Source organism: Lithobates pipiens, unplaced genomic scaffold (genome assembly GCF_037356315.1).
Source record: "Lithobates pipiens isolate NorthernLeopardFrog02 unplaced genomic scaffold, aLitPip1_a1.2 Scaffold_22, whole genome shotgun sequence".
Classification (NCBI taxonomy): domain Eukaryota; kingdom Metazoa; phylum Chordata; class Amphibia; order Anura; family Ranidae; genus Lithobates; species Lithobates pipiens.
Window position 1 is genome coordinate 11,574,057 of NW_027507784.1, and position 27,038 is coordinate 11,601,094.

Consider the following 27,038-nt stretch of genomic DNA (forward strand, 5'->3'; position numbering starts at 1 on the left):
ACCGCTCTAGAGATCTGGTGCCGTCTGGATGTTCTGCCATGATGACTCCTATCACGGTAGTCCTGTGACTGCTCTAGAGCCTTCATGTTCCAATGTTCCCTTGTTATCCATGTTGGCTTTTGATGTTATTAGCCACTTTCATTGTTTTATATTTCAATCCATTTTGTATAACTTTTTCACACTTTATTTTGACGTTTTTTCATTTGGGCCAATAAAGTCCCACAAGGTGGAGTTCTCTCCATATTCTTTTTTCAAAATTTTGGACAAGTAAGGTGGTAAGGTGGCAGGTCCTCCAGTAGCAAGGGGGCAAGGGGGGGGGGGGGTCGCTCCCTCCCGAGCTGTCCATCTCCCATAGCAACCGGGATCAGACTCTCTGTCGGGTCCAGGGCATTAATGAGCGTGCTCCGCATGCAAGGTACCCCCGTTAGCAAGGGCACAGATGACCCCGCCCACTAGTTGAATGAGAACTTTTATATACAAGATGGAAGGATCTACTAGGTGATGTCATTGGTCATACATGGACATGATCATATATGGTAAAGGACGTCACTGACACTTGTCCTCGGACTGAACCCTTAGCTCATCCCCACTGAACAACCTGGAATTTTTATCACTTATTATAAGAAATATTCCGACTAGAAAATCTCTGCCATTATGGAGCTGGACAAAACAACCATGTGAAGATAGCTTCAGTTTTCGTCAGTCAGCTCCATTATTTGTTCAGCACACTGAAATATACATTTTACCTTCTGAAAGAGCTGTACAAAATTCTGTTAGTTTCTTTCTTGCTGTTTCAGATTTATTTTTTTCAGGAATGAGGATGAGATGAGAGGACAGGCGGTCCAGGGATGTCTGTGTCCTCAGGATTCTCCTTCTCTCTTCTTCACTGATATCATCCATATCATCCAACAGAACCACCACCTTCTCTTTGCCTAGAGGAACACAGCACAAGGGGATGTTAGTCCAGAATTTCAGTGCTGAACACAACAAAGCATGTCCAAAAAATATCCTGGACCTCAGATCTATCTCTATTTCTAATCCTATAATGCCGCGTACACACGGCTGGATTTTCCAATGGGAAATGTTGGATGTGAGCAATGTTGCCGAAAAGCCCGACCGTGTGCACGCTGCTCCATCGAACATTTGCTGTCGGACTTTCTGCCAACAAATGTTTGCTATCAAATTTTCTGCCAACAAAACTTTTTTTGTCAGAATTTCAAGCAGAAGGAGCCGCACCGGCTACTGAACTTCCTTTTTCTCGGCTGGTCGTAAGGCTTGTATGGCACCCAGGGCAGGACTTACCATTGGGCTTGACTGGGCTCAAGCCCATGGGCCCCGCTCAATAGGGGGCCCTGCTGAGATACATAGCAAAGTGTACTCGGCTCGGCTGCACCCACAGTCATGCCCAGTCCTGCCCTATGATGGACATAACACAGGGAATGGGCATGACTGTGAGCCAAGCCAAGTACACTCGGCTACTCTTGGCTCCGCTCGGGACTGCGAGAGGACCTGGAAGCCACCGAGAGGATCCAAGAGCCACGAGAGCCGCCGAGAGGACCCGAGAGCCATTTTTAAACTTCAAGGCTGCAATGACATTGGGGCAAGAATGCAGATGGATGGGCAAGGCTGCAGATGGACACTGACAAGGCTGCATTGATGAGCATTTAAATGTAAGTTTTTTCCTTAAACTTCCCTCCTAAAAGTTTTTTCCTTAAAATTCCCTCCTAAACTTGGGGTGCGTGTTATACACCGATAAATACGTTAATATATAGAAGGTAGGGCCCGAAAATTACTCAAGCCCAGGGGCCTCCACCACCCTAAGTCCTGCCCTGATGGCACCGCGTTCCCGTGGCCAACATTTTTGTAACCATGTGTATGCAAGACAAATTGGAGCCAACACCCTTCGAACAAAAATCCACGGTTCTGTTGGCGCAAAGTCCAATCGTGTGTACGCGGCATAACTGACCTTTATCCCTCACCAGAATCCATACTTCCTGCGCCTAGACCTTATGCCTTGTGCTGCCACCATTCTACCCCAGTTGACTATTGACCCCTGACTAGCTGAACTGCCATTAACAAGATTGAACCATATAGTCATAAAAGAAAAGATGAGGCTGAAGTTGTGAAGAAGGTGAAGTAGGCAGTTCAACTTCACCCACTCTGCCTCAGTATACTTAGATCAATGACCAGAGGACCGGTCCATCACCGGTTGTTGTCCAGGTGTATAGACCCAGAGCAGGTAAATTGTAAGTTGACAATAGACTATTCCACCAACAAAAATGCACAAACTTTGCAGCCAATGAGGGCCCTGATGGTCAGCCAGAACTAATTTACTATACATGGTAATGCCTTACTAACAGTCAGTAATGTGATGGCTGGATGCATGTGTGCCATCCCTGGGTGTGTCCTGTGTTGTCTATGTAGGGATCTGTCTCTGTTCTTCACCCAAACCCCAACATTTAATCTTACCCTTAAAATAAACCTTTGCCACTTAATACAATCCTTATGTTAGCCTTCAACCCAACTCAAACACCTAACTCTGACCAAAGACCCAGGAGAGGGGAAAAGAAAGGGGAAGAGAGAACCGGAGGAGACAAGAGGAGGAGAGAATGAGAGATAAGATTTGGGAAAGGGGGGCGTGGCTTGCCGGCTTGTGCTGATGGCTGACTGATTCCTCTGCTCCGCAGGAACCCAGCCATAGCGACAGTTTAAACGAATACTGAGAGAGGGAAAAACACCCACGGACCATCCGAAGGCTCCTCACAGCAAGCGAACATGCTTAAACGACGAAAAAGATCCTCTTTGCCTAAAAAACTCACGGACTATTTCCCCTCACCTGAAGCGCTGAGCAGCCAAAATGGCGGCGGCGGCGGCCGAGATTCCTCAGCGCGGTCCTCCTCCTCACAGACGCCTCAGAGCTCACTGCTGCCTTCGGGACCTCAGAGTCTCCATACCGCACAGGGTGAGTGTTCCCCACCTAACTCTCCCACAACCTCCAGCCCTGCTAAATCCAGGCTCAGGACGGAAGAGCCATTACAACCCCCCTCAGCTCCCAGCCTGTCCTCCCTCCCCTCACTGCAACAGGCCTCAGTGTTAGAGACTTTCCCTGCCTCAGATCAACCTCTGTCTGAAAGCACCATGAAGAACATGCTGCTATCTCTGAGGCAGACACTGTACTCTGATATATCCTCAGCAGTCTCATCCCTTTCTATTGTAGTGCAGCAACATGATAATGCTATCACACATATAGAGAATAAATTGGGAGACATGCTTACTGCACATAATGATTTGGTTGACGGATTTGCAGACCATGAAGATGAACTACAAGCAATCAACCTTAAAATCGCAGATTTGGAAGATCGTTCCAGAAGGAACAATATTAAATTCCGCAATGTCCCAGAATCGATCCAACAATCCGAGCTCATACAATTTATACAATCTATGATGCAGGCTCTTCTACCTGACCTGACTGCCCGAGATCTGGAAATTGACAGAGCGCACAGAATCCCCAAGCCATCACATCTTCCTGACTCCACTCCTAGGGATGTATTGGCGCGCATCCACTTTTTTTCTGTCAAAGACAGAATCCTAAACGCAGCCAAACGAGCAACGAATCTTCCTGACCCCTTCACTAACATTGCATTGTATGCAGATCTCTCTAAAGCAACGATGGATAATCGCAGACAGCTGGCGACCATCACAAAAGCACTTCGAAATCATAATATACCCTATAAATGGGGCTTCCCTACTAAGCTTCTTATCACGCACCAAAACAAAACCCATGCAGTGCGTACCCTCCCTATGGGGCTTTCTCTCCTGAAACAATGGCGTATCATCCCAGAAGACTTGCCGATCCCCTATGCCCAAATGCCGACTCTTATGGAAACCGGAGGAGACCCTTCTGATGGACATCCAGCGTAAAGTTACCCCTCTCTACTAAACAATTATGGCTGGCTAACTGCAGCATTCCTATCCAGCACCTGCCTGCCTGTTCAGAGATCCCTGTCCCACGTTGTGGACATAAGATCTCTCTACCCCACTTTTTTTTTGCAGTAGTGTCTGCACATTGAGCTCAGACCCTTTTTTTTGTTACTGGGCTCTCATTTTTTAACCCCTATCCCTCATTCATACCTAGCACCAGTTACCCTTCTTTCACTTCCCCTAACAAGTTACATCAGGCACCTAGCACTATAAAGTACAGCGTATTCCTCACATAGCCGGATTGGCAATAACAGCCCAACATATTTTACTACTCCACACTTCTTTACAATACTAAGCATGGCTTTCAAACTAGTCTCTATCAACGCTAGGGGCCTAAACTCCCCACAAAAAAGATCTGCACTCATTAAAGAGGCTACCAACCAAAAGGCTGACATCCTCTTAGTACAAGAGACTCATTTTGCTGCTGCAAAATCGCCTACACTCAAGATGAAAAATTATGACCATATTATCTTAGCCTCAGGACCGAAGAAGAGAAATGGTGTCCTCACTGCTATACGAAACACTGTACAGTTTACGCTACATCAATCAATTGTCGATCCACAAGGCAGATTCCTAATTATCATCTGTGACATTAACCAAATTACCTACACCCTGGTAAATGTATACGGTCCAAATACACATCAACTACGATTCCATAACCGATTGTATAAAAAAGTCACGCAAATTCGGAAGGGGAGGCTCCTCATAGGCGGAGACTTTAACATTATTGGGGATTCCTCTCTGGACACTACCTCCACGCCTAAAACCCAACGCTCCACCCTAAATCCCTTTCTTCATGCAAACGATCTTTATGATCCTTGGAGGTGCCAACACAGCAATGAACGGGACTTCTCCTACTTCTCCTCATCCCAACTTTCCTATTCCAGAATTGACTTCTTTGTTGTTGATAGACTCACTTTGCAAGATATAACGAAATCTGAGATTGGCAGTATCACATGGTCGGACCACGCACCTGTCTCCCTCTTTGTGGGAAACTGTAGACTTAAAACTGCTCGATTGTGGAGACTTGACTCTTCTCTCCTCTCGGATCCCAAGGTTATTCAACTTCTCACTACTGAACACCAACTGTATTTCCAAGCCAATGATCAACCGCATACTGATAAGTTTGTACTGTGGTCAGCCTATAAAGCTTACATGCGTGGCATCCTAATTAAGCTACATAGTAATGTTAAATACCAGAGGTCAAAGCAAGTTGACGAGGTCCTCCGTCACATTGCTCTCCTAGAACATCAAAACAAACAGAAACCCTCCCAAAAATTGACTAATGAGCTCCTAGAACAGAGGCAGAAACTCCGATCTCTTTTACTTTCCAAATTTGAGCACAACCTCAAATTTACCAAAGCCAAATACTACGCCTTAGGCAATAAAGCTGGTGCTCTACTAGCCAGACAGGTCAAAGCCCAACGCCTTAAAAATAAGATAAGTTCCCTCAGGCACCCTTCCTCCGACACACTCTTGACAAATCCTCAGGATATAGCTAATGCCTTTAGCGACTATTACTCTTCGCTTTACAACTTGTCTGACGATGTAGATACCCCTCAACCAAATGACCAAATTATCCAAAATTTTCTATCCTCACTGGATCTTCCGACTATAAATAGCCACCAACTAGAGGAGCTCTCCCGTCCATTCTCCTTAGATGAAACCCTAAAGGCCATCAACTCTCTTCCGCTTCACAAATCTCCGGGTGAAGACGGATACACTAATGAATTCTATAAATCTTTTGCCTCCATTATTGCTCCCCATCTTACGGACCTCTTCAACTTTGCTGCCACCTCTGGTTCTCTACCGGTAGATATGCTGCGTTCCACCATCACCACTATCCCCAAACCGGAAAAAGACCACACCTCCACAAAAAATTACAGACCTATCTCTCTCCTCAACACCGATATAAAATTATTTGCTAAAATTATTGCTTCCAGACTTGTAGATTATCTTCCCGACCTTGTACACCCTGATCAAGTTGGCTTTATGCCAGACAGACAAGCCCCGGACGCCACTAGACGGGTTCTTAACCTGATTCACCAAGTCACCCAAACTCGAACGCCTTCTCTGTTGTTGTCACTAGACGCAGAGAAGGCGTTCGACAGGGTACATTGGGGCTTCCTCAGAGAAGTACTAGCCAAATTTGGCATCACAGGATGGTTCCAAGCGGCCATACTCTCATTATACTCAAACCCTTCAGCCAGAGTACTGACTAATGGTACTCTTTCTAATCCCTTTAAGATTTCTAATGGTACTCGCCAAGGATGCCCGCTCTCCCCTCTCATCTTTGCCCTAATAATGGAACCCCTTGCGGCAAAGATTAGAGCAGACAAACGCATCTCCGGAATTATACATAAAGACACTGAACATAAAATCAGCCTCTTTGCTGATGATGTCATTTTAATGGTCACGAACCCTACTATCTCCATGCCTGCAATCCAAGACATCATTAGCCAATTTAGCTCGGCCTCCTTTTACAAACTTAATGCTTCTAAATCCTTAATCCTTCCACTTAATCTCTCACATGGACAACAATCTCTCTTAGAGAGTAATCTCCCCTACTCCTGGACTAAAAGCTCCCTCCCATATCTCGGAATAAATTTGGCCCCTACTCTGTCCCAACTCTATGACCTTAATTATCGTGCCTTCCAAAAACGGCTACCCCAAATATTGAATCAACTGCGCACAACTGGTCTCTCCAAACTTGGTCGTATAGCATCCTTTAAAATGCTTATTCTCCCTAAACTACTTTATCTTTTTAGGACCGTAATATCACCAATACCCCAATCCTTCTTCACCTCCATTCAAAAACAAATCTCCAGATTTGTATGGGACAATAAACCACCTAGATGTGCCCAATATATCCTAACTAGACATCACAGAAAAGGAGGGACCAGCCTTCCTAATATTCAGAACTATTATTACGCCTCCATTTTAGACCAACTATACTATTGGTGGCACCCAAATCCTAATAAGGCTTGGTCTGTTTTAGAATCCTTGTCATTCCATCCTAATACTTTGCATGAATCTCTGATCGCTATTTCGGCAGGCTTCCCTCTTCTTTCAACTCATAAATCCCCAGCCATAATGGCCTCTTTAACAGTCTGGAAAAAAGTCACCCAGATGAAAATCTTAGATCAACCATGTCACCTACTACAAATTCCACTTAGATCGATACTGTCACAAATACCTAACATAAATTTAAGCAACTGGTTGAAACGTAAAATATCTACTCTATCAGATCTATACCACACTAACCACAATTTGAAAACCTTCACTACTCTCCAAAATGAATTTGGCCTTCCCGACGATGAAACCTTCACATATATTAGGATCTCACACCTCCTTCGCCAAGCCAACTTTTCTACAGTACTGACTTTCCCTGAGAAATTCCACAACTTTTACACCAATTCAACATACCCTAAACGCGGTATTTCATTGATGTACTCTACTTTGAATGATAATCGGCCTTACTCGCAAATACCGTCTCTATCCAGATGGATGGACGAACTAAACACTAAGGTCACACCTGACATGTGGACACGTGCCTTTAGATACACTTACACAGCCTCCCGCTGCTCTAATCATTGGGAATCATATCAAAAAACACTCCATAGATGGTATCTCACACCTTATCGTCTCTCTAAATTCTTCCCTGATCATCCTTCTACCTGTTGGAGATCATGTGGAAGTACCGGTACCATAGCGCACATTCTATGGTTCTGCAAATCTTTGAGCTCCTTCTGGAAACAAATTTTTGCCTTGATATCCAACCTGTCACAAATCCCTACACTCCCCGAGCCATCATTGGCTCTTCTACACCTCGGCGTTGACAAATTTCCAACACATACACGAGTTGTGATTATCCACCTACTCCTTGCAGCGAAATTGAACATAACTAAACTTTGGAAAGCCTCTTCTTCTCCTTCTCTCACACACACAATTGCAGACCTAAACTTTCAATGTGAGATGGAAAAGATAATAGCTCGAAAACAATTAAGTATGAAAAAGTTTTTTTCTGACTGGCGTATTTGGCTTTCACACCCGAAATGTACGGTAACTGCATAATTTTAGATCTTACTTGCTATTCCTTATAAATATTATTGTCCGACTGATGTACTTTCCTTTGTAACCATTCCTCCCTGATGTATCCATTATATTTCCTAACTGGTGCTCTCCTACCTGTACTCTTTCCCCCTTTCCCCCCGACTGGAGATATTATATTTATACTCTCTTGTTCTAATGCCTATACCAAATTCTATTTTAACTAGTTTGCATAATTGACTAGCTATGTGTTACTTTACTCTACTGTATATGATCTGTATTTGTTTTCTCTAGTCGGAACATCTGTTAAGCTGTTACAATTGTTTATCTTGTTTCAAATACTGAAAATCAATAAAGAAATATTGAAAAGAAAGATTTGGGAAAGGGAGAGGAGGGTTGGAGAGAGGAGAATTAAAAAAAAAATGGAGAGCAGGAGAGGGAAGGGTGTGTGGTGAGGGAAGGATAGGTAATGAGAGAAAAGAAGGAGAAGGAACTAGAGAGAAGAGGAGAACATGGGAAGGAGGCAGGGCCGTCTTTAATATTAATTGGGCCCTGGGCAAAAAATTTTTTAGGGCCCCCCCCCCCCATGCAATTTCACTCTCCACTTTCTCTGAGACATACAATAAATAGCAGCTAGACTTAAAATCAGTTTACTGTATTAGATCAGGCAGCAATTGCGATTAGTTGCCAGAGGTTACAGCATATCATTACTGCTTACTGACTGGTTGCTAGAGGTTACAGCACTCCTTAAGGCTCACTAATTAGTTGCTAGAGGTTACAGCACATGATTTCTGCTTGTTGATTGGCTGCTAGAGATTACTGTACAGTAATACCGCTCACTGGATGCTATTGGTTACAGCACATCATCTCCTCACTGCACGGGGGCATGATATACATATGAATGCTGCCTTTATTTACATATCAATGCTGTTGGCCTCAGCTATTTACATATGCATGTCACTGCTATTTACATATGAATGCTGGTTATTTACATGTAAACACAGGGTCTGCAGGTGAGTCATCTGTACACAACAATAGGGCAGAGCTGGGCAGCATTAGTAGCAGCACTTCACACTGAGATATCAGGACACAGCACAGGATTAAAGCTTCAAGGGACAAGGGAATGTAAACTGGGATAGTTGGCAAGTATGGGGCAGCTGCTTTGGGCCCCACAACAATGACAGGGCCCAGGGCAGCTGCCCCTTTTGCCCTGCCTTAAAGACGGAAGGAGGGGTGGCGAGGGAGGGTTACGGGAGAGGGTGGTGAGATGAGAGAAGAAGGGAGGAGAGAGGAAGGTAAAGAAGAGCAAGGAAGGAGAGAAGAGGATGGAAGAGAAGAGGAAGGGAAAAAGAGAAGAGGAAAGGAGAGAAGGAAAGAATGAGAGATAATAGATGGGAAGGGGAAAGAAGGGAAGGAGAGGAGGATAAAAAAGGGAAAGGAAATAAGGGAAGGGTGTGTGGTGAGGAAAGGATAGGTAATGAGAGAAAAGAAGGAGAAGGAACTAGAGAGAAGAGGAGAACATGGGAAGGAGGGGTGGCGAGGGAGGGTTACGGGAGAGGGGGGGTGAGATGAGAGAAGAAGAAGGGAGGAGAGAGGAAGTTAAAGAAGACCAAGGAAGGAGAAAAGAGGATGGAAGAGAAGAGTAAGGGAAAAAGAGAAGAGGAAAGGAGAGAAGGAAAGAATGAGAGATAATAGATGGGAAGGGGAAAGAAGGGAAGGAGAGGAGGATAAAAAAGGGAAAGGAAAAAAGGGAAGGGTGTGTGGTGAGGGAAAAAGAGGTAAAGATGGAAAAGAAAAAGAATGAACTAGAGAGAAGAGGAGAGCATGGGAAGAAGGGGACGGGGGGGGGGGTTAGGAGATGAGAAGAGAAGAAGGAAGGAGAGGAGACAGAAAGAAGATGATAAGAAAAGGAAGTGAGAGGAGGGGAAGAGTGGAGAGAAGAATAGAGAGGAGACTGACCAAAACAGACCCAACCCCAATCAAAAACCTAGAAGAAGAGAAAAATGGGAGGGGGGGGTGGAGGGCCGGAGATAAAAAGGAGTAGATGGGAGATAATTAGAGATAACAGGTGGGAATGGATGAGGAGGGAAAGAAGAGAGACAGGGGATGGAAGGGCAATGGGCAAAAAAAAAATACATTGGATAATCGGGGTAAAGCAAGACCTCCTCCTGTGTGTTTTTGGGTCAGTGATGGGAAATACTGGTTGTCCAGCTTTTTCGGAATGAGCAGTCAGCAGTGGCAATCTCCATGTTTTTCTTAGGAAATTTGACCACTTTGTACAAGTTGTGTCCCTTACCCAGTTTATTATTCAAATATTGAAGTTCTTCTTCATATAAAGCTCCCTCCACATCGGTGATATTAACCCGTCCGTGCTGTTTGGTGTGATAGAGAATGACGGCAGAACACGCATTCACGATCTCCTTCCAGTCATCTCTGTTGTCGTTGGTGATGGGAAGATGTACCACGTCAACGTGATCAGGATATTCCCTCGTGATGAAGTCCTGTAACCATCGAAAGCTATTCTCAGGCACCCTGGTGGTGATCCCCACCACATGCTTCATCCTGCTGTACCGTAAATGTATTTTATTATTACTGACAGAGCATATTCCAGAATACACAGTGTTTTACAAACCATAGAAAGCAGATTAGACGACATACAAGAAATTCCCCATTATAGTCCTGGTGAGATTCCAGAGCTGCTGGACAGCAATTCTAGCCGTAGATTGTTCCATAACAAAAAGATTGTTAATATTGATTCTGATGTATTATAAAATCAGGCACATAATATTCTCTTCTCTTATTTACATAGATGCTGCTTATTGCTGTTTTAAAGGGAAAAATAACTTCAATTTGTTTTATTAACCACTTGACCACCGGGCACTTAACCCCCCTTAATAACCAGACCAATTTTCAGTTTTCGGTGCTCTCACATTTTGAATGACAATTACTCAGTCATGCAACATTGTACCTATTTGAAATTTTTGTACTTTTTTTCACAAAAAAAAGAGCTTTCTTCTGGTGGTATTTAATCACCGCTGTTTTTTTTTTTTTTTTTTGCGCTATAAAAGAAAAAAGACCAAAAAATTCTGTAAAAAAATAATTTTTCTTTGTTTCTGTTATAAAATTTTGCAAATTAGTAATTGTTAATTAACATTAAGCTGGGGAGGGAAGGCTCATTGATGGAGGTGGGGAGGAAAGGGTCGCTGATGGGGGGTGGAGGGAATGCTTATTGATGGAGGTGGGGTGGGAAGGCTCATTGATGGGGGGTGGAGGGAATGCTTATTGACGGAGGTGGGGCGGGTAGCTCATTGATGGAGGTGGGGGGGGTAGCTCATTGATGGAGGTGGGGGGGTAGGCTCATTAAAGAAGGTGGGGAAGGAAAGGCTCATTGATGGAGGTGGAGAGGGAAGGCTCATTGATGGAGGTGGAGAGGGAAGGCTCATTGATGGAGGTGGGGAGGGAATGCTCATTGATGAGGATGGGGAGAAAAGGCTTGTTGATGTAGGTGGGGGAGTGGGAAGACTCATCGATGGCAGTGGGATGGAAGGCTCATTGATGGAGCTGGGGAGGGAAGGTTCATTGATGAGGGTGGGGCGAAGACTCATTGATGGAGGTGGAGAGGGAAGGCTCATTGATGGAGGTGGGGAGGGAAGGTTCATTGATGGAGGTGGGGGAGAGGGAAGGCTCACTGATGAGGATGGGTAGAAAAGGCTTGTTGATGGAGGTGGGGGAGAGGGAAGCCTCATCGATGGTGGTGGGATTGAAAGCTCATTGATGGAGGTTGGGGGGAGGCTCATTGATGGAGGTGGGGAAGGAAAGCTCATTGATGGAGCTGGGGAGGGAAAGCTCATTGATGAGGGTGGGGGGAAGACTCATTGATGGAGGTGGAAAGGGAAGGCTCATTGATGGCTCTGGGGAGGGAAGGATCATTGATGAGGGTGGGGGGAAGACTCATTGATGGAGGTGGAGAGGGAAGGCTCATTGATGGCGGTGGGGAGGGAAGGTTCTTTGATGAGGGTGGGGAGAGAAGGTTCATTGATGGAGGTGGGGGAGTGGGAAGGCTCATTGATGGAGGTGGGGAGGGAAGGCTCATTCATGGAGATGGGGAGGGAAGGCTCATTCATGGAGATGGGGAGGGAGGGCTATTTGATGAAAGTTGAGAGGGAAGGCTCATTGATGGAAGATATGGTGGAGTCTCATTGATGGAGGTGGGGGAGGGAAGGCTCATTCTTATTATACAGGATTTATATTGCGCCAATAGTTTATGCAGAGCTTTACAATATAAAGGGGGGCAATACAATTACAATACAGTTCAATACAGAAGGAATAGAAGGGCCCTGCTCATGGAGCTTACAATCTAAAAGCAGGGGGAGGATGGTACAAAAGGTAATAGCTGCAGGGGATGATCTGATGGAGGTGACTCGTGTACAGTTCTTAGATGGAGGTGGAGGTGGGGTAGACTTCCCTGAATAAGTGAGTTATCAGGAATCACCTAAAGGCGGACAGGGTAGGGGCTGACTGGACATACTGGGGCTGGGAGTTCCAGAGAATGGGAGAGGCTCTGGAGAAGTCCAGGTGAGCAAGTGAGGAGGTAACAAGGGAGCTAGAAAGCAGGTAGTCCTGGGAGCAGCAGAGAGGGCTCTTTGGCAATATCTGCAGATGAGGTTGGTGATGTAGCTGGGGGGGATGTTTTGGATGGCTTTGTACGTTGTGGTTAGTATTTGGAAATTTTTATGGTGGGGGAGGGGAAGCCAATGAAGGAATTGGCAGAGAGGAGCAGCAGTCATGGATCGGTTAGTGAGGTGTATTAGACTAGCAGCAGCAGCATTCATAATAGACTGAAGGGGGGAGGAGCCTGTATAAAGTTTGGCTACTGAGGAGGGCGCTGCAGTAGTCAAGGCAGGAAATAACCAAGGAGTGAATACGTTGTTTCGTGGTGTTGTTAGTCAGGAAGGGGAAAATTCTGGAAATGTTGCGGAGTTTAAGGCGGCAAGAAGTAGCCAGTGATTGGATGTGGGGGTTGTAGGAGAGGTCAGAGTTTAGAATTACACCCAGCACCCTGACCTGTGGGGAGGGTCCAATGGTTGTGCCGTTGATCTCATTGGTAAAGTAACATGGAGGGGATCGGGGAGGAGTAAATATTACAAGTTCAGCTTTAGACAGATTGAGTTTGAGGAAATGATGTGACATCCATAACGAGATGATGCTCAGTAAGTGTGTGATATGTGAGGAGATTGATGGGGTGAGTTGAGGCGTTGAGAGACATATCTGAGTGTCATGACAGTAGAGGTGGTATTGGAAACCATGGAAGGTTATCAGCTGGCCCAAATATAGAGAGAGAATAGGAGGGGCCCAAGGACGGAACCTTGGGGTACCCCAACAGAGAGAGGAAGAGGAGAGGAGCAGATGTTGTTGTATGTGACACTGAAAGTTTGCTGACATAGGTAGGAGGAGAATCAGCAAAGAGCAGAATAACAGAGGCCAAGGGAAGTGGAGTTCTTTTTTTTTTTTGTAAAATATAAAATATGATGTTACGTCGAGTAAATAGATACCAAACATGCCACACTTTAACCACTTGCCGTCCGCACTATAGCCGAATGACAACCAGAGCATGAGGAGAAAGAAAAAATGGTCATCGGCTTATGTTCAAGGGACATCGGTCCCGAAGAGGAAGGAGGCACATCTTCCTCCTCTGTGCACACCAGTACCAGTGCCACCTTCCAGTGCCCACAGTGCCACCTATCAATGCCCACCAGTGGTGCCAATCAGTGCCACTTAGCAGTGCTGCCTATCAGTGTAACCGATCAATGCCTATTATTGCCACCCATCACTGCCACCCATCAGTGCCGCCTCATCAGCGTACATCAATGAAGGAGAAAAATTACCGGTTTGCAAAATGTTATAACAAAATCTAAAAAAGATATATATATATATATATATATATTTTTTTTTTTTTTTTTAACAAAAAATAAAAACCGCAGAGGTGATCAAATACCACCAAAAGAAATCTCTATTTGTGGGAACAAAATGATAAAAATGATCCAAATTTATTTTGGGTACAGTGTTGTATGACCGCTGTTCTGCACATATTTTTCATAGTAATATGTGCTATGTGCTGTTACCGATTATACTGCAATGTTAGCTTCACGTTGCTGCCATCTAGTGGTCAGAGTTAGTTATTATTTTGCCACAGCTTGACAGGAAGTGGTATTTTCTTCACAGTGAAAGGTAGTAACCTTTAACCTGGAAATGTATTTCCTTCATTTCATGATTGGTCCTTGATCCAAGCCGACTGCACGCTGTACAGCTCTTATCTATTCCTGGACTAATGGTGGAATTGTCTGCGAGTGCTTTCACTGATAGTGAGGCTGCTGTATAATGTTGTAATGTACTGACACATATGATTGTTTATGCTCATGTTGTAGTTTTACAACGTTATTCTTAAAAAAAAAGAATACATACAGATCTGATGTCTCACGTTTCTTGACTTCTGAATTATTGTTAAGCTGTCTGACTAGTGTTATACAACAGTTCAATAATGCGAAGCAGAACAACCGCGCAATTGTCATTCAAAGTGCAACAGCGCTGAAAGCTGAAAATGGGTCTGGACAGGAGGGGGGGGGGGGGGGGGTTTAAGTGTCCGGTAAGCAAGTGGTTAAAATTTGTGCACACACACCCATTGCAACAAACCATGTAGTATATAAATGCTGTGTAAATTGATGGCGCTATATAAGTACCTAAAATGAATACATATAATTAAATAAATATATTATATGTATCCTTCATGCTTCAAAATATTTTAAAATTGTATTTAGTATAAAAACAAAAGTGTTTTGAAAATAAATAAATAATTCTTTCAGTTATTTTCTATACTTTTTTATTTTTTTTATGTCGTTGTGATATTTAGGAGTTTGATTGCAATCCAATGTTGCTGTCTGCAATACAGATAATAGCAATGAGGGGGTCTCATTGGGATTTAACTCTGATTTCAGGATCATCTCTCTCTATTAGTTTTAGCATTTAGTAAGGATCAGTTCACACCACAGAAACGCAGTCCGGGTGCGTTCCGGGTGCTTTTCTACATCTGCTTTTTTGATGTGTTTTTGATGCAGTCCAGTGCATCCCCCCCTCCCCCTTTTTTTTCCTTAACCTTAAATAAGAACATGGGTGTTCCAGTGCCTTTTTGGTGCGTTTAGGCGCGTTCCAGTGATTTTTATTTTCAATGCTTTTTACAGCGTTACAGTACGGTCCAGCGCAGGAAAAATGCAGCATGTTCTACCATTTTTTTTGGAAGTGGAATGCACTGGTGTGAACCATGCCATTGAAAACCATATAACCTACTTTCCATGCATTTTTGATGCAGAAAAAAAAAAACGCACTGGACTGCACGTGGTGTGAACTGGCCCTACATAAGTGTGTTGCAGTGCGTTTTTGGTGCATTTAGGTTCATTCGGTGTGTTTTTGATGCATTTTATAGTGTTCCAGTACAGTCCAGGATAGAAAAAAATGCAGCATGTTCTACTATTTTTTTTTTTTGGGGAAGTGGAACGCACTGGTGTGAACTATTCCATAACCATATAACCTACTTTCCATGTGTTTTTGATGCAGAAAAAAAAACGCACTGGACTGCATGTGGTGTGAACTGGCCCTACATAAGTGTGTTGCAGTGCGTTTTTGGTTAATTTAGGTGCACCAAACTCGGGTGATCACCGATCCGAGTAAGGGGCCGGTCCCAGCCCCTTACCATGTGATCAGCTGTCAGCCAATGACAGCTGATCACATGATCAGAACAAAAGCTCGGTGATCGTTTTGTTTTTCTCCTCACGCTGACGGCGGAGGAGAAAAAAAAAAAGCCGATCACCGGCTCATCTTAAAGGGACATCGGTCCCGAAATGGAAGAGGCAATTATGCCTCAAAAATTGAACCACCTATCAATGCCCACCAGTGGTGCCAATCAGCGCCACCTAGAAGTGCTGCTGATCAGTATAACTGATCAGTGCCCATCACTGCCACCTCATCAGCGTACATCAGTGACGGACAAAAATTACCTGTTTTAAAATTTTATAACAAAATAATTTTTTTTTTTTTTTTTATTCTGTCTTTTTAAATTTTTTAACAAAAAATGAAAATTGCACAGGTGATCAAATACCACCAAAAGCTCTATTTGGGGTAAAAAAAGTGATAAAAAATTTCATGTGGGTACAGTGTTGTATGACCGCGCAATTGTCGTTCAGAGTGTGACACCGCTGAAAGCTGAAAATTGGTCTGGGCATGAGGGGGGTTTAAGTGCCCGGTAAGCAAGAGGTTAAATAGATCAAAAACTTGTATTGAAAAAGGCAAAATGCATCTGCAACCTGCATCCTGCATGAGTCTGAAAGTAGAGAGTGTCACATCTGGTGCAGATGATGCACGTCAGCCAATCGGCTTTCAACTTCAGTTTGATCAATGAAGCTTTGACAATAAAACCTGGAAGCTGATTGGTTTCTAGGAAGAGCTGCACCCGATTTTACACTCTCCATTTCTAGTAAATCCCCCCCCCCCCAATATAACAATGATTTGGACTCTTCCGGGGAGAGTGATGTTTCTTTATACATTCAGCAATCTGCTGGAGCTCCTTTCCCGGGGAACGATCGGCATTAAATACAACCAATCAGCACCCAGCTGGAGGAAGCCCACATCTACTGGGACTGAGGAGTTCATGTGATTGTCTGTCTGTTTTTTCTTTTCTGGGGGGAAGTAAAATTGTGGCCTTTAGTCGGAGTTGCTGACAGTACAAGAAATTCCCACTGACAATGTGTACAGGCCTGATCAGAGTTCTCCCCTCCCCCTCTCCCCCTCCCCCTCCTCTATATACAGTTATACAGAGAGCAGATACAATGTCTTACCTTTGAGTAATCTGTGACCAAAGGTTCCAACTCATCTCTGTCTGGATGATCTGTCAGTCTGTGTCCTTCTGTCCGTCTCCTCGTATTGTTCTGTCTGTCTTCTGTACGGATCTCTTCCTCCACTTACTTTCACTTTTACTTTAGTTTCAAATTCTGCGTCATGTCTGCCCCTCCCCCATAGAAGGGTGTGGAGTGTCAGTATGATAACGCTCACTGACACTGTAATGAAGGTGTACGCAACTTTATATTATTATATCATTGTATTATTATATCATTGTATTATTGTATTATTATATCATTGTATCATTGTATCATTGTATTATTATATCATTGTATCATTGTATCATTGTATTATTATATCATTGTATCATTGTATTATTGTATCATTGTATTATTGTATCATTGTATCATTGTATCATTGTATTATTGTATCATTGTATTATTATATAATTGTATTATTATATCATTGTATTATTGTATTATTATATCATTGTATTATTATATCATTGTATCATTGTATTATTGTATTATTGTATTATTATATCATTGTATTATTATATCATTGTATCATTGTATTATTGTATTATTATATCATTGTATCATTGTATTATTATATCATTGTATTATTATATCATTGTATTATTGTATTATTATATCATTGTATCATTGTATTATTGTATTATTGTATCATTGTATTATTATATCATTGTATTATTGTATTATTATATCATTGTATCATTGTATTATTGTATTATTATATCATTGTATTATTATATCATTGTATTATTGTATTATTATATCATTGTATCATTGTATTATTATATCATTGTATTATTATATCATTGTATTATTGTATTATTATATCATTGTATCATTGTATTATTGTATTATTGTATCATTGTATTATTATATCATTGTATTATTGTATTATTATATCATTGTATCATTGTATTATTGTATTATTATATCATTGTATTATTATATCATTGTATTATTATATCATTGTATTATTGTATTATTGTATCATTGTATTATTGTATTATTGTATTATTATATCATTGTATTATTATATCATTGTATCATTGTATTATTGTATTATTATATCATTGTATTATTGTATTATTATATCATTGTATCATTGTATTATTATATCATTGTATTATTATATCATTGTATTATTGTATTATTATATCATTGTATTATTGTATTATTGTATTATTATATCATTGTATTATTATATCATTGTATCATTGTATTATTGTATTATTATATCATTGTATTATTGTATTATTATATCATTGTATCATTGTATTATTATATCATTGTATTATTGTATTATTATATCATTGTATCATTGTATTATTGTATTATTGTATCATTGTATCATTGTATCATTGTATTATTGTATCATTGTATTATTATATCATTGTATCATTGTATTATTGTATCATTGTATCATTGTATCATTGTATTATTGTATCATTATATCATTGTATCATTGTATCATTGTATTATTGTATCATTGTATTATTATATCATTGTATTATTATATCATTGTATTATTATATCATTGTATCATTGTATCATTGTATTATTGTATCATTGTATCATTGTATTATTGTATCATTGTATCATTGTATTATTGTATCATTGTATCATTGTATCATTGTATTATTATATCATTGTATTATTATATCATTGTATTATTGTATCATTGTATCATTGTATCATTGTATTATTGTATCATTGTATCATTGTATCATTGTATTATTGTATCATTGTATTATTGTATTATTGTATTATTATATCATTGTATTATTGTATTATTATATCATTGTATTATTATATCATTGTATCATTGTATTATTATATCATTGTATTATTGTATTATTATATCATTGTATTATTGTATTATTATATCATTGTATTATTATATCATTGTATCATTGTATTATTATATCATTGTATCATTGTATTATTGTATTATTGTATTATTATATCATTGTATTATTGTATTATTGTATCATTGTATTATTGTATTATTATATCATTGTATTATTATATCATTGTATCATTGTATTATTATATCATTGTATCATTGTATTATTGTATCATTGTATTATTATATCATTGTATCATTGTATTATTGTATCATTGTATCATTGTATCATTGTATTATTATATCATTGTATCATTGTATTATTGTATTATTGTATCATTGTATCATTGTATTATTGTATCATTGTATCATTGTATCATTGTATCATTGTACCATTGTATTATTATATCGTATTATTATATTATTGTATCATTATATTTTTGTATCATTATATCATTGTATCACTGTATTCTTGTATCATTGATATTATTACATCATTGTATTATTATATTGTATCATTATATTATTGTATTATTATATAATTGTATCATTATTATATCGTCATATCATTGTATCGTTATTTATTTGATTATATCATTGAATTCTTATATCATCCTATCATTGTATCATTATTTTATTGTAATAGGCCCCTTTCACACAAGCTTTCTGATAAGGTCTTCCTGTCCCCTTCTCTGGTGGACCTGATTGGACTCTCCATTCACCCCATGCAGTGGCAGATGCTGCCATCCACCGCTATCTGATCCAATCCTATCTGTGAAATCCAGATGGATGGTGGTCCTATTTACCATCCGTCTGGAGTATCGGATGGGAATGAGAGGAGAACACGGGAAGCGTCACATAAGTGTCTAGAGTGTTCTTGCTATTAAAATCTGTCTACAACAGTTCACTGTCATCCTCCCCGGACACATTGCCCCTCCCCCTCACTACACACAGAATCAGATCTCGTTCCCTACAACCCTGGCAAACAGACAATACCAGAAGCCTCAAAAAACGTAGGCTCCCGAGCTGCTCCCATCCTTTGCAACTCTCTACCCCAAACTGACTATCGCCTAATCTACCCATCTTTAATGCCTTACAACCCTTCTCTTTAACCACTTTAGCCCTGGAAGGATTTAACTCCTTAATGACCAGACCATTTTTTGCGATACCGCACTGCGTCGCTTTAACTGACAATTTTGCGGTCATGCAATGCTGTACCCAAACAAAACTGACATCCTTTCTTTCCCACAAATAGAGATTTCTTTTGGTGGTATTTGATCAGTTTTTTTTTTGCACTATAAACAAAAAAAGAGCGACAATTTTGCTTGCTTCTACATGTTTCGCTCTGGTTCGGCTTCATCAGGACATTTTAAGTACCAGGGGCCTAACTGTTTTAAAGGAGAAAATGACAAATCACATAAATGTGCAAACTAAAACAAAAGCATTTACATTTTCAATGATTGGCCTGCAAGTTCACTCTCACCACTACCGAATGGTGGCCATCCCATGCCTAGAGTGTGAACTTAGCCTAAGGGCCTGTTCACACCAGAACTTGTGTAGGAACCTGCGTCCTGTGCACATTTCCCACACAATGTTCAAACTGCTTTGGGTGTGCGATCTGCTACAGGTGTCAATTTATTCCTAACAACATCCGAAACATGGATCATAAAAACAGTGTTTGCCTGCACCAGATCACAGCTAGGATAGAGCAGGGGTGGGGCTGAACTGCGCTCTGTGTGTGAATGAAAATGTAGAACAGTGACTCGAATGCACAGCGAAAAAAGACAGATTGAAACAGTTCAGGCTCAAGCTGGCTGTTCAACGTGATAACGTCACAAGTTATGCTCCACTGACGCGTTTCCCCATAGAAGGCATCGACTGGGAACGGATCTCCGTTTTTCTTTGGAACATACTACACCATAAAGCCTTCCTCTGTTCTCTCAGCATTGGGGCCATTTGATATTTTTGTTGGGGGGGGGGGTCGGCTGTCAGTTAGGCTGTACAGGGCCCCGTGATTTCTAACAGCAGCCCTGATCAGTGTACTCTGATGGTGAGGAAGGCTCCTCACTGTCAGAATACAAAAGCACAGCAGGGAGGATTCTACCATTCACCTAGATTTTTTTTTGGGGGGGTGGCAAACAACCACTTCTGGCACTTACCCCATCTAGGTTGCAGGCTCCTATGGGTGGTGGGCAGCGGCCAGGCTGTGGGCTCCTATGGATAGGTTGTGAGATCCTACAGGCGGTGGGCAGTATGCAGGTTGCCGGGTCCTACGGGCGGGTTGCAGGCTCCTACAGGTGGCGGGCAGTGTGCAAGTTGCCGGGTCCTACGGGTGGGTTGCATGTTCCTACAGGCGGCGGGCAGTATGCAGGTTGCGGGCTCCTTCGGACAGGTTGCAGGCTCCTACAGGTGGCGCGCAGTGTGCAAGTTGCCGGGTCCTACGGGTGGGTTGCAGGTTCCTACAGGTGGCGGGCAGTATGCAGGTTGCGGGCTCCTTCGGACGGGTTGCAGGCTCCTACAGGTGGCGGTCGGTGTGCAAGTTGCCGGGTCCTATGGGTGGGTTGCAGGTTCCTACAGGCGGCGGGCACCATGCAGGTTGCAGGCTCCTATGGGCAGGTTATGGGCTCCTACAGGCAGCGTGCAGGTTGGGGGCTCCTACAGACGGGTTGCGGGCTCCTACAGGCAGCGGGTAGCGTGCAGGTGGCAGGCTCCTACAGATGAGTTGTGGGATCGTACAGGCAGGCTCCTACAGGCGGCGGGCAGTGTGCAGGTTGCCGGGTCCTACGGGCGGGTTGCAGGTTCCTACAGGCGGCGGGCAGCATGCAGGTTGCAGGCTAGTACGGGCAGGTTGTGGGTTCCTACAGGCGGCGGGCAGCGTTAAGGTTGTGGGCTCCTATGGGCAGGTTATGGGCTCCTACAGGCGGCGGGCAGCGTTCAGGTTGTGGGCTCCTATGGGCAGGTTATGGGCTCCTACAGGCGGCGGGCAGCGTGTAGGTTGCAGGCTCCTACAGATGAGTTATGGGATCGTACAGACAGTGGGCAGGTTGCGGGCTCCAAAAGTGGCGGGGCGGCGGGTGGGTTGCAGGTTTCTACAGACGGGTTGTGGGATTGTACAGGCAGCGGGTGGGTTGGGGGCTCCTTTCGGGCAGGGCAGTGGCTCCTGTGTCTTCTCCTCCTCTTCTGCGTCATTGTGGCTTCCGCCGTACGACTCCTCCCTCCTTCTCCTAGGCATCCAATAGAATATTGAATATCAAGATTGGTTTTCTCAAGCATAGCCTTTCCAACCATTATGCCCTGAAACAAAACTGTAATCCTGAAGACACCACCTTTTGGGGTATTGACAAAAGTTCTGGCCATTGGAGGGGGAGTAATATGGTTAGGGGGTTCTCCAGGTTATAAACCAGGTGGATCTATCAAGCCCAAACCTTCACTCCTTTTGGAATGTATGTTGAATGGGATAGCAACTCCTTTATTAATAATAGTTTTAGATTTTAATTTTATTTATTTACATTTTTCATTTTACTTTTTTGTATTGTAATCGCATTACCATCTAGAGAAGTGTCTGATAGACATGTGTTATTGTCTCTGCATAGCGACTGGTTTCTATTTTAGTTAAAAAAAAAAAAAAAGTCCTATTTTCTCTGTATTAACCACTTCAGCCTCGGACCAATAAACACCTTAAGGACCAGAGGTCTTTTTACAATTTCGCACTGCACTGCTTTAACTGGTAATTGCGCGATCATGCAATATTGCACCCAAACGAAATTTGCGTCCTTTTCTTCCCACAAATAGAGCTTTCTTTTGATGGTATTTGATTGCCTCTGCGATTTTTATTTTTTGCGATATAAATGGAAAAAGAGCGAAAATTTTGAAAAAAAATGATATTTTCTTCTTTTTGTTATAAGAAAAATCGAATAAACTAAATTTTAGTTATACATTGAGGGCAAAATTTATTCAGCCACATGTCTTTAGTAAAAAAAATGTCAATAAGCGTATATTTTTTGGTTTGCGCAAAAGTTATAGCGTCTACAAACTAGAGTACATTTTCTGGAATTTACACAGCTTTTAATTTATGACTGCCTATCTCATTTCTTGAGGTGCTAAAATGGCAGGGCAGTACAAACCCCCCCCAAATGACCCCATTTTGGAAAGTAGACACCCCAAGGAAACTGCTGATGGGTATGTTGAGCCCATTGAATATTTATTTTTTTTGTCCTAAGGGATTGAATAATGACTAAAAAAAATAAAAAATAAAAAATGTACAAAAAGTTGTCACTAAATGATATATTGCTCACACATGCCATGGTTATATGTGGAATTGCACCCCAAAATATATTCCGCTACTTCTCCCGAGTACGGGGATACCACATGTGTGGGACTTTTTGGGAGTCTAGTCGCGCACGGCATCCCGAAAACCAATCACCACCTTCAGGATTTCTAAGGGTGCAAATTTTTGATTTCACCCCTCACTACCTATCACAGTTTCGAAGGCCATAAAAAGCCAAAATAGCACAAAACCCCCCAAAATGACCCCATTTTGGAAAGTAGACACCCCAAGCTATTTACTGAGAGGCATGTTGAGTCCATGGAATATTTTAGATTTTGCCACAAGTTGCGGGAATATTACAAACTTTTTTTTTTTTGCACAAAGTTGTCACTAAATGATATATTGCTCACACATGCTATGGGCATATGTGAAATGACACCCCAAAATACATTCTGCTGCTTCTCCTGAGTACAGGGATACCACATGTGTGGGACTTTTTGGGAGCCTAGCCGCGTACGGGACCCCGAAATCCAAGCACCGCCTTCAGGATTTCTAAGGGCATAATTTTTTTATTTTACTCCTCACTACCTATCACTACCTATCACAGTTTTGACGGCCATAAAATGCCAAGATGGCACAAAACCCCCCCAAATGACCCCATTTTGGAAAGTAGACACCCCAAGGAAACTGCTGATGGGTATGTTGAGCCCATTGAATATTTATTTTTTTTGTCCTAAGGGATTGAATAATGACTAAAAAAAAAAAAAAAAAAAAAATGTACAAAAAGTTGTCACTAAATGATATATTGCTCACACATGCCATGGTTATATGTGGAATTGCACCCCAAAATATATTCAGCTACTTCTCCCGAGTATGGGGATACCACATGTGTGGGACTTTTTGGGAGTCTAGTCGCGTACGGCACCCCAAAAACCAATCACCACCTTCAGGATTTCTAAGGGTGCAAAGGCCATAAAATGCCAAAATAGCACAAAACCCCCCCAAATTACCCCATTTTGGAAAGTAGACACCCCAAGCTATTTACTGAGAGTCATGTTGTCTGAACGAAAAAAAAGAGATTGATCGGTGGGTATGCCCACCATTAGATACCTCCCTTCATCCACCCACTTCTAATGATGGACATACATGCACCATTTATATATGCCGAAGCATGGGGGCATCCTCCCGCAAAAAAGTTATGCCGCGTACATACGTTCAAACTTTTCCATGGGCAAGCCCCCTGTCGGAATTTTGACCGTATGTACGCGGCATTAGGAGCAAAATCACTCCTCCACCCCTTATGCCCCCATGCTTCGGCATATATGCTCTTTTTTAACTGTGGTGGTGAAATCACCGCCTACAGCACTGGAGTCACGGCTTTATGTATCGTGGGAGCAAACGCTGTTGCTGTCAAGATAAATAAATCCGCGCTGCAGCTGAATGGCGTACCTGCTAAGCAAATTATGGTTAACGTTAAAACAAAGTAACATCCCAGTAAAACCTTACCATACCATACCTGCAAAGCAATTGCCAAAAAAAACTGTAAAAAATAAAACATTTTTTAACACAACCTGTGCCTAAAATATATATATGCCGAAGCATGGGGGCATCCTCCCGCAAAAAAGTTATGCCGCGTACATACGTTCAAACTTTTCCACGGGCAAGCCCTCCGTCGGAATTTTGACCGCTGTTGCTGTCAAGATAAATAAATCCACGCTGCAGCTGAATGGCGTACCTGAAAACATGAAAAATGGTTAACAATAACACAGTAAACAGTAAAGTATAAAAAATTTGAGAGAAGAGAGAGAGAGAGAGAGAGAGAGAGAGAGAGAGAACAATAAAACGACAACTATTTTTGGTTTTTATATTTTATATTTTTTTTGGTTTTTTTATTTTACTTTTTTTTTTTTTTTTTTTATACACTTTTTTTTGAACTGTAAACTGTAACTGTAACGGTTCGGGTCTCTCAAAATGCAATGGCATCTTGGGAGACCCTGTGTAAGTGTGCCTAGCCTGTGAAATGCTGTACCCTACGCTAATACTTCACTAGTGTGTGGTAGCGTTCAAAACACTCACCCTGACAAAGACCAGGATTGCCAGGACAGCGTGGACAATAAGAACGGGTGTCACGCCTATATCCGCGCTTGCTACAGACACAACATCTTTTTTGGGGGGCTCGTTGGGTAGGGGTACTCGGGAGGACATAAGAATAATGCCTCTCATACAGCCGGCTTACTGCATTTGGTTGGGAATGGTGAGGTACAGAACCGTCTGGAAACAGAAGCTCTGTGACAACCTCTCTTTGGAAGAAAAGAAAGGTTAATGTTCCGCCTGAAGCTTTGTATAGCACAAAAGCATTCAGCAAAGCCAATTGAAATAAGTAAGCAGACACTTTTTTGTACCAGCGTCTGGTCTTACGGGAAGTTAGATACAGCGCTAACATCTGGTCATTGAGGTCCACCCCTCCCATATTTTTGTTATATTCGTGGACACAGAGGGGTTTCTCCACAATACCAGTCGCCGTAGAAATTTGGACCGTCGTGTCTGCATGAAGGGAGGTAAGAACGAAAACATTCTTATTATGCCTCCACTTCATAGCGAGCAAATTATTACACCGATAGCAGGCTCTCTCCCCCAGCCTAAGACGGGAATCTACAAGCCGCTGGGGAAAGCCCTGGCGATTAGGTCGCACGGTGCCACATGCTCCAATCTGATGATCAAATAAATGACTAAACAGTGGCACGCTGGTGTAATAGTTGTCCACGTACAAGTGGTACCCCTTTCCGAATAAGGGTGACACCAATTTCCACACTATCTTGCCAGCGCTTCCTATGTAATCAGGGCAGTTCTCCGGCTCTACGTAACTATCTTTACCCTCATAAACCATAAAGCTCCATGCATAGCCTGTGGCCCTGTCACAGCACTTATAGAGCTTGACCCCGTATCTGGTACGCTTGTTGGGAATGTACTGTTTGAATGACAAGCGACCAGTAAACTTAACCAGGGACTCATCAACGCAGACAACTTTTTGGGGAGTAAACAAGTCTGCAAAACGTTGGTTGAAGTGGTTTATGAGGGGCCGAATTTTGTAGAGCCGATCGTATTCAGGGTCTCCACGTGGACGACAAAGTTCATTGTCACTGAAGTGCAAGAACCGCAAGATCTGCTCATATCGTGCCCTGGGCATGGAGTTAGAGAACAGGGGCATGTGGTCAGCCGGATGCGTGGACCAATAAGCCCGCATCCGCATAAATTTATGTGTGCCCATGTTGAGGGAAAGGCCCAGAAACGACTTAAATTCGGAAACCGTAACTGGTTTCCAATCTCTGGCAAGAGACGGCAACTGGGGATTAGCGGCGATGCGTTGACCAGCATATAAATTGGTTTGGTCCACAATAGATCTATAGAGATCTTCCGTGAAATACAGAGAATAAAAATCGAGTGGCGTAAAATCATCTGTATCCACCTGAATACCGGGTTGGGCAGTGAATGGGGGAAGTACGGGTTCTGCAGAAGTGGTGGGGACCCAATTGGGATAGGCGAATTCTGCAGGAAGGGCACTATGGGTATGACGGGCCTGTCTTTGTCTTCTTCTTCTTGGTGGCAGCGGGACACTACTTGTGCTTGCCACCTCGCCAGCTTGAACTGCACTTATGGGACTCGCCACGTCACCACGTGATACTGCAGTGCTGGATGTACGCCCAGGGTGTACTAGGCCGCTGGTGCTTGCCAGTTCACCAAAAGGATGAGCGGCGCTAGTACTGGCTCTATACTCCATACGAGGGACTTGCGGTTCCTGCACCTCAACAACATCAGAAAATCGGGGTCGGGTACGCCTGACAATAGCAGGGACCTCTTCTTCGTCGTCAGAGCTATCTGACATGGAGGCGCTGTCCTCTACAGGTTCGTATTCTGAGCCTGATTCTGACAGATCAGTGTCTTCCTCTTCACTATCTGTCATGCTCAGAAACGTGTA

At 42.5% G+C, this 27,038-nt stretch overlaps 1 protein-coding gene across 2 annotated transcripts in view; it reads right to left on the reverse strand.

Annotated features, from left to right (window-relative positions):
- LOC144000371 (uncharacterized) overlaps positions 1 to 17,048 on the reverse strand; it is a 70,992-nt gene extending 53,944 nt beyond the window's left edge. Inside the window, exons 1-3 of one of the 2 annotated variants that reach the window (XM_077494171.1) lie at positions 16,917 to 17,048; positions 10,328 to 10,593; positions 747 to 932 (exon numbers count right to left, since the gene is read on the reverse strand). In XM_077494171.1, the coding sequence (XP_077350297.1) occupies positions 747 to 932; positions 10,328 to 10,593; positions 16,917 to 16,951 (487 nt within the window). In that variant the 5' untranslated portion in view covers positions 16,952 to 17,048. Of the gene's footprint in view, positions 1 to 746; positions 933 to 10,327; positions 10,597 to 16,916 lie in introns of both variants that reach the window. The other variant, XM_077494170.1, reaches the window with a different exon arrangement.
- Positions 17,049 to 27,038: the final 9,990 nt, after the last annotated feature.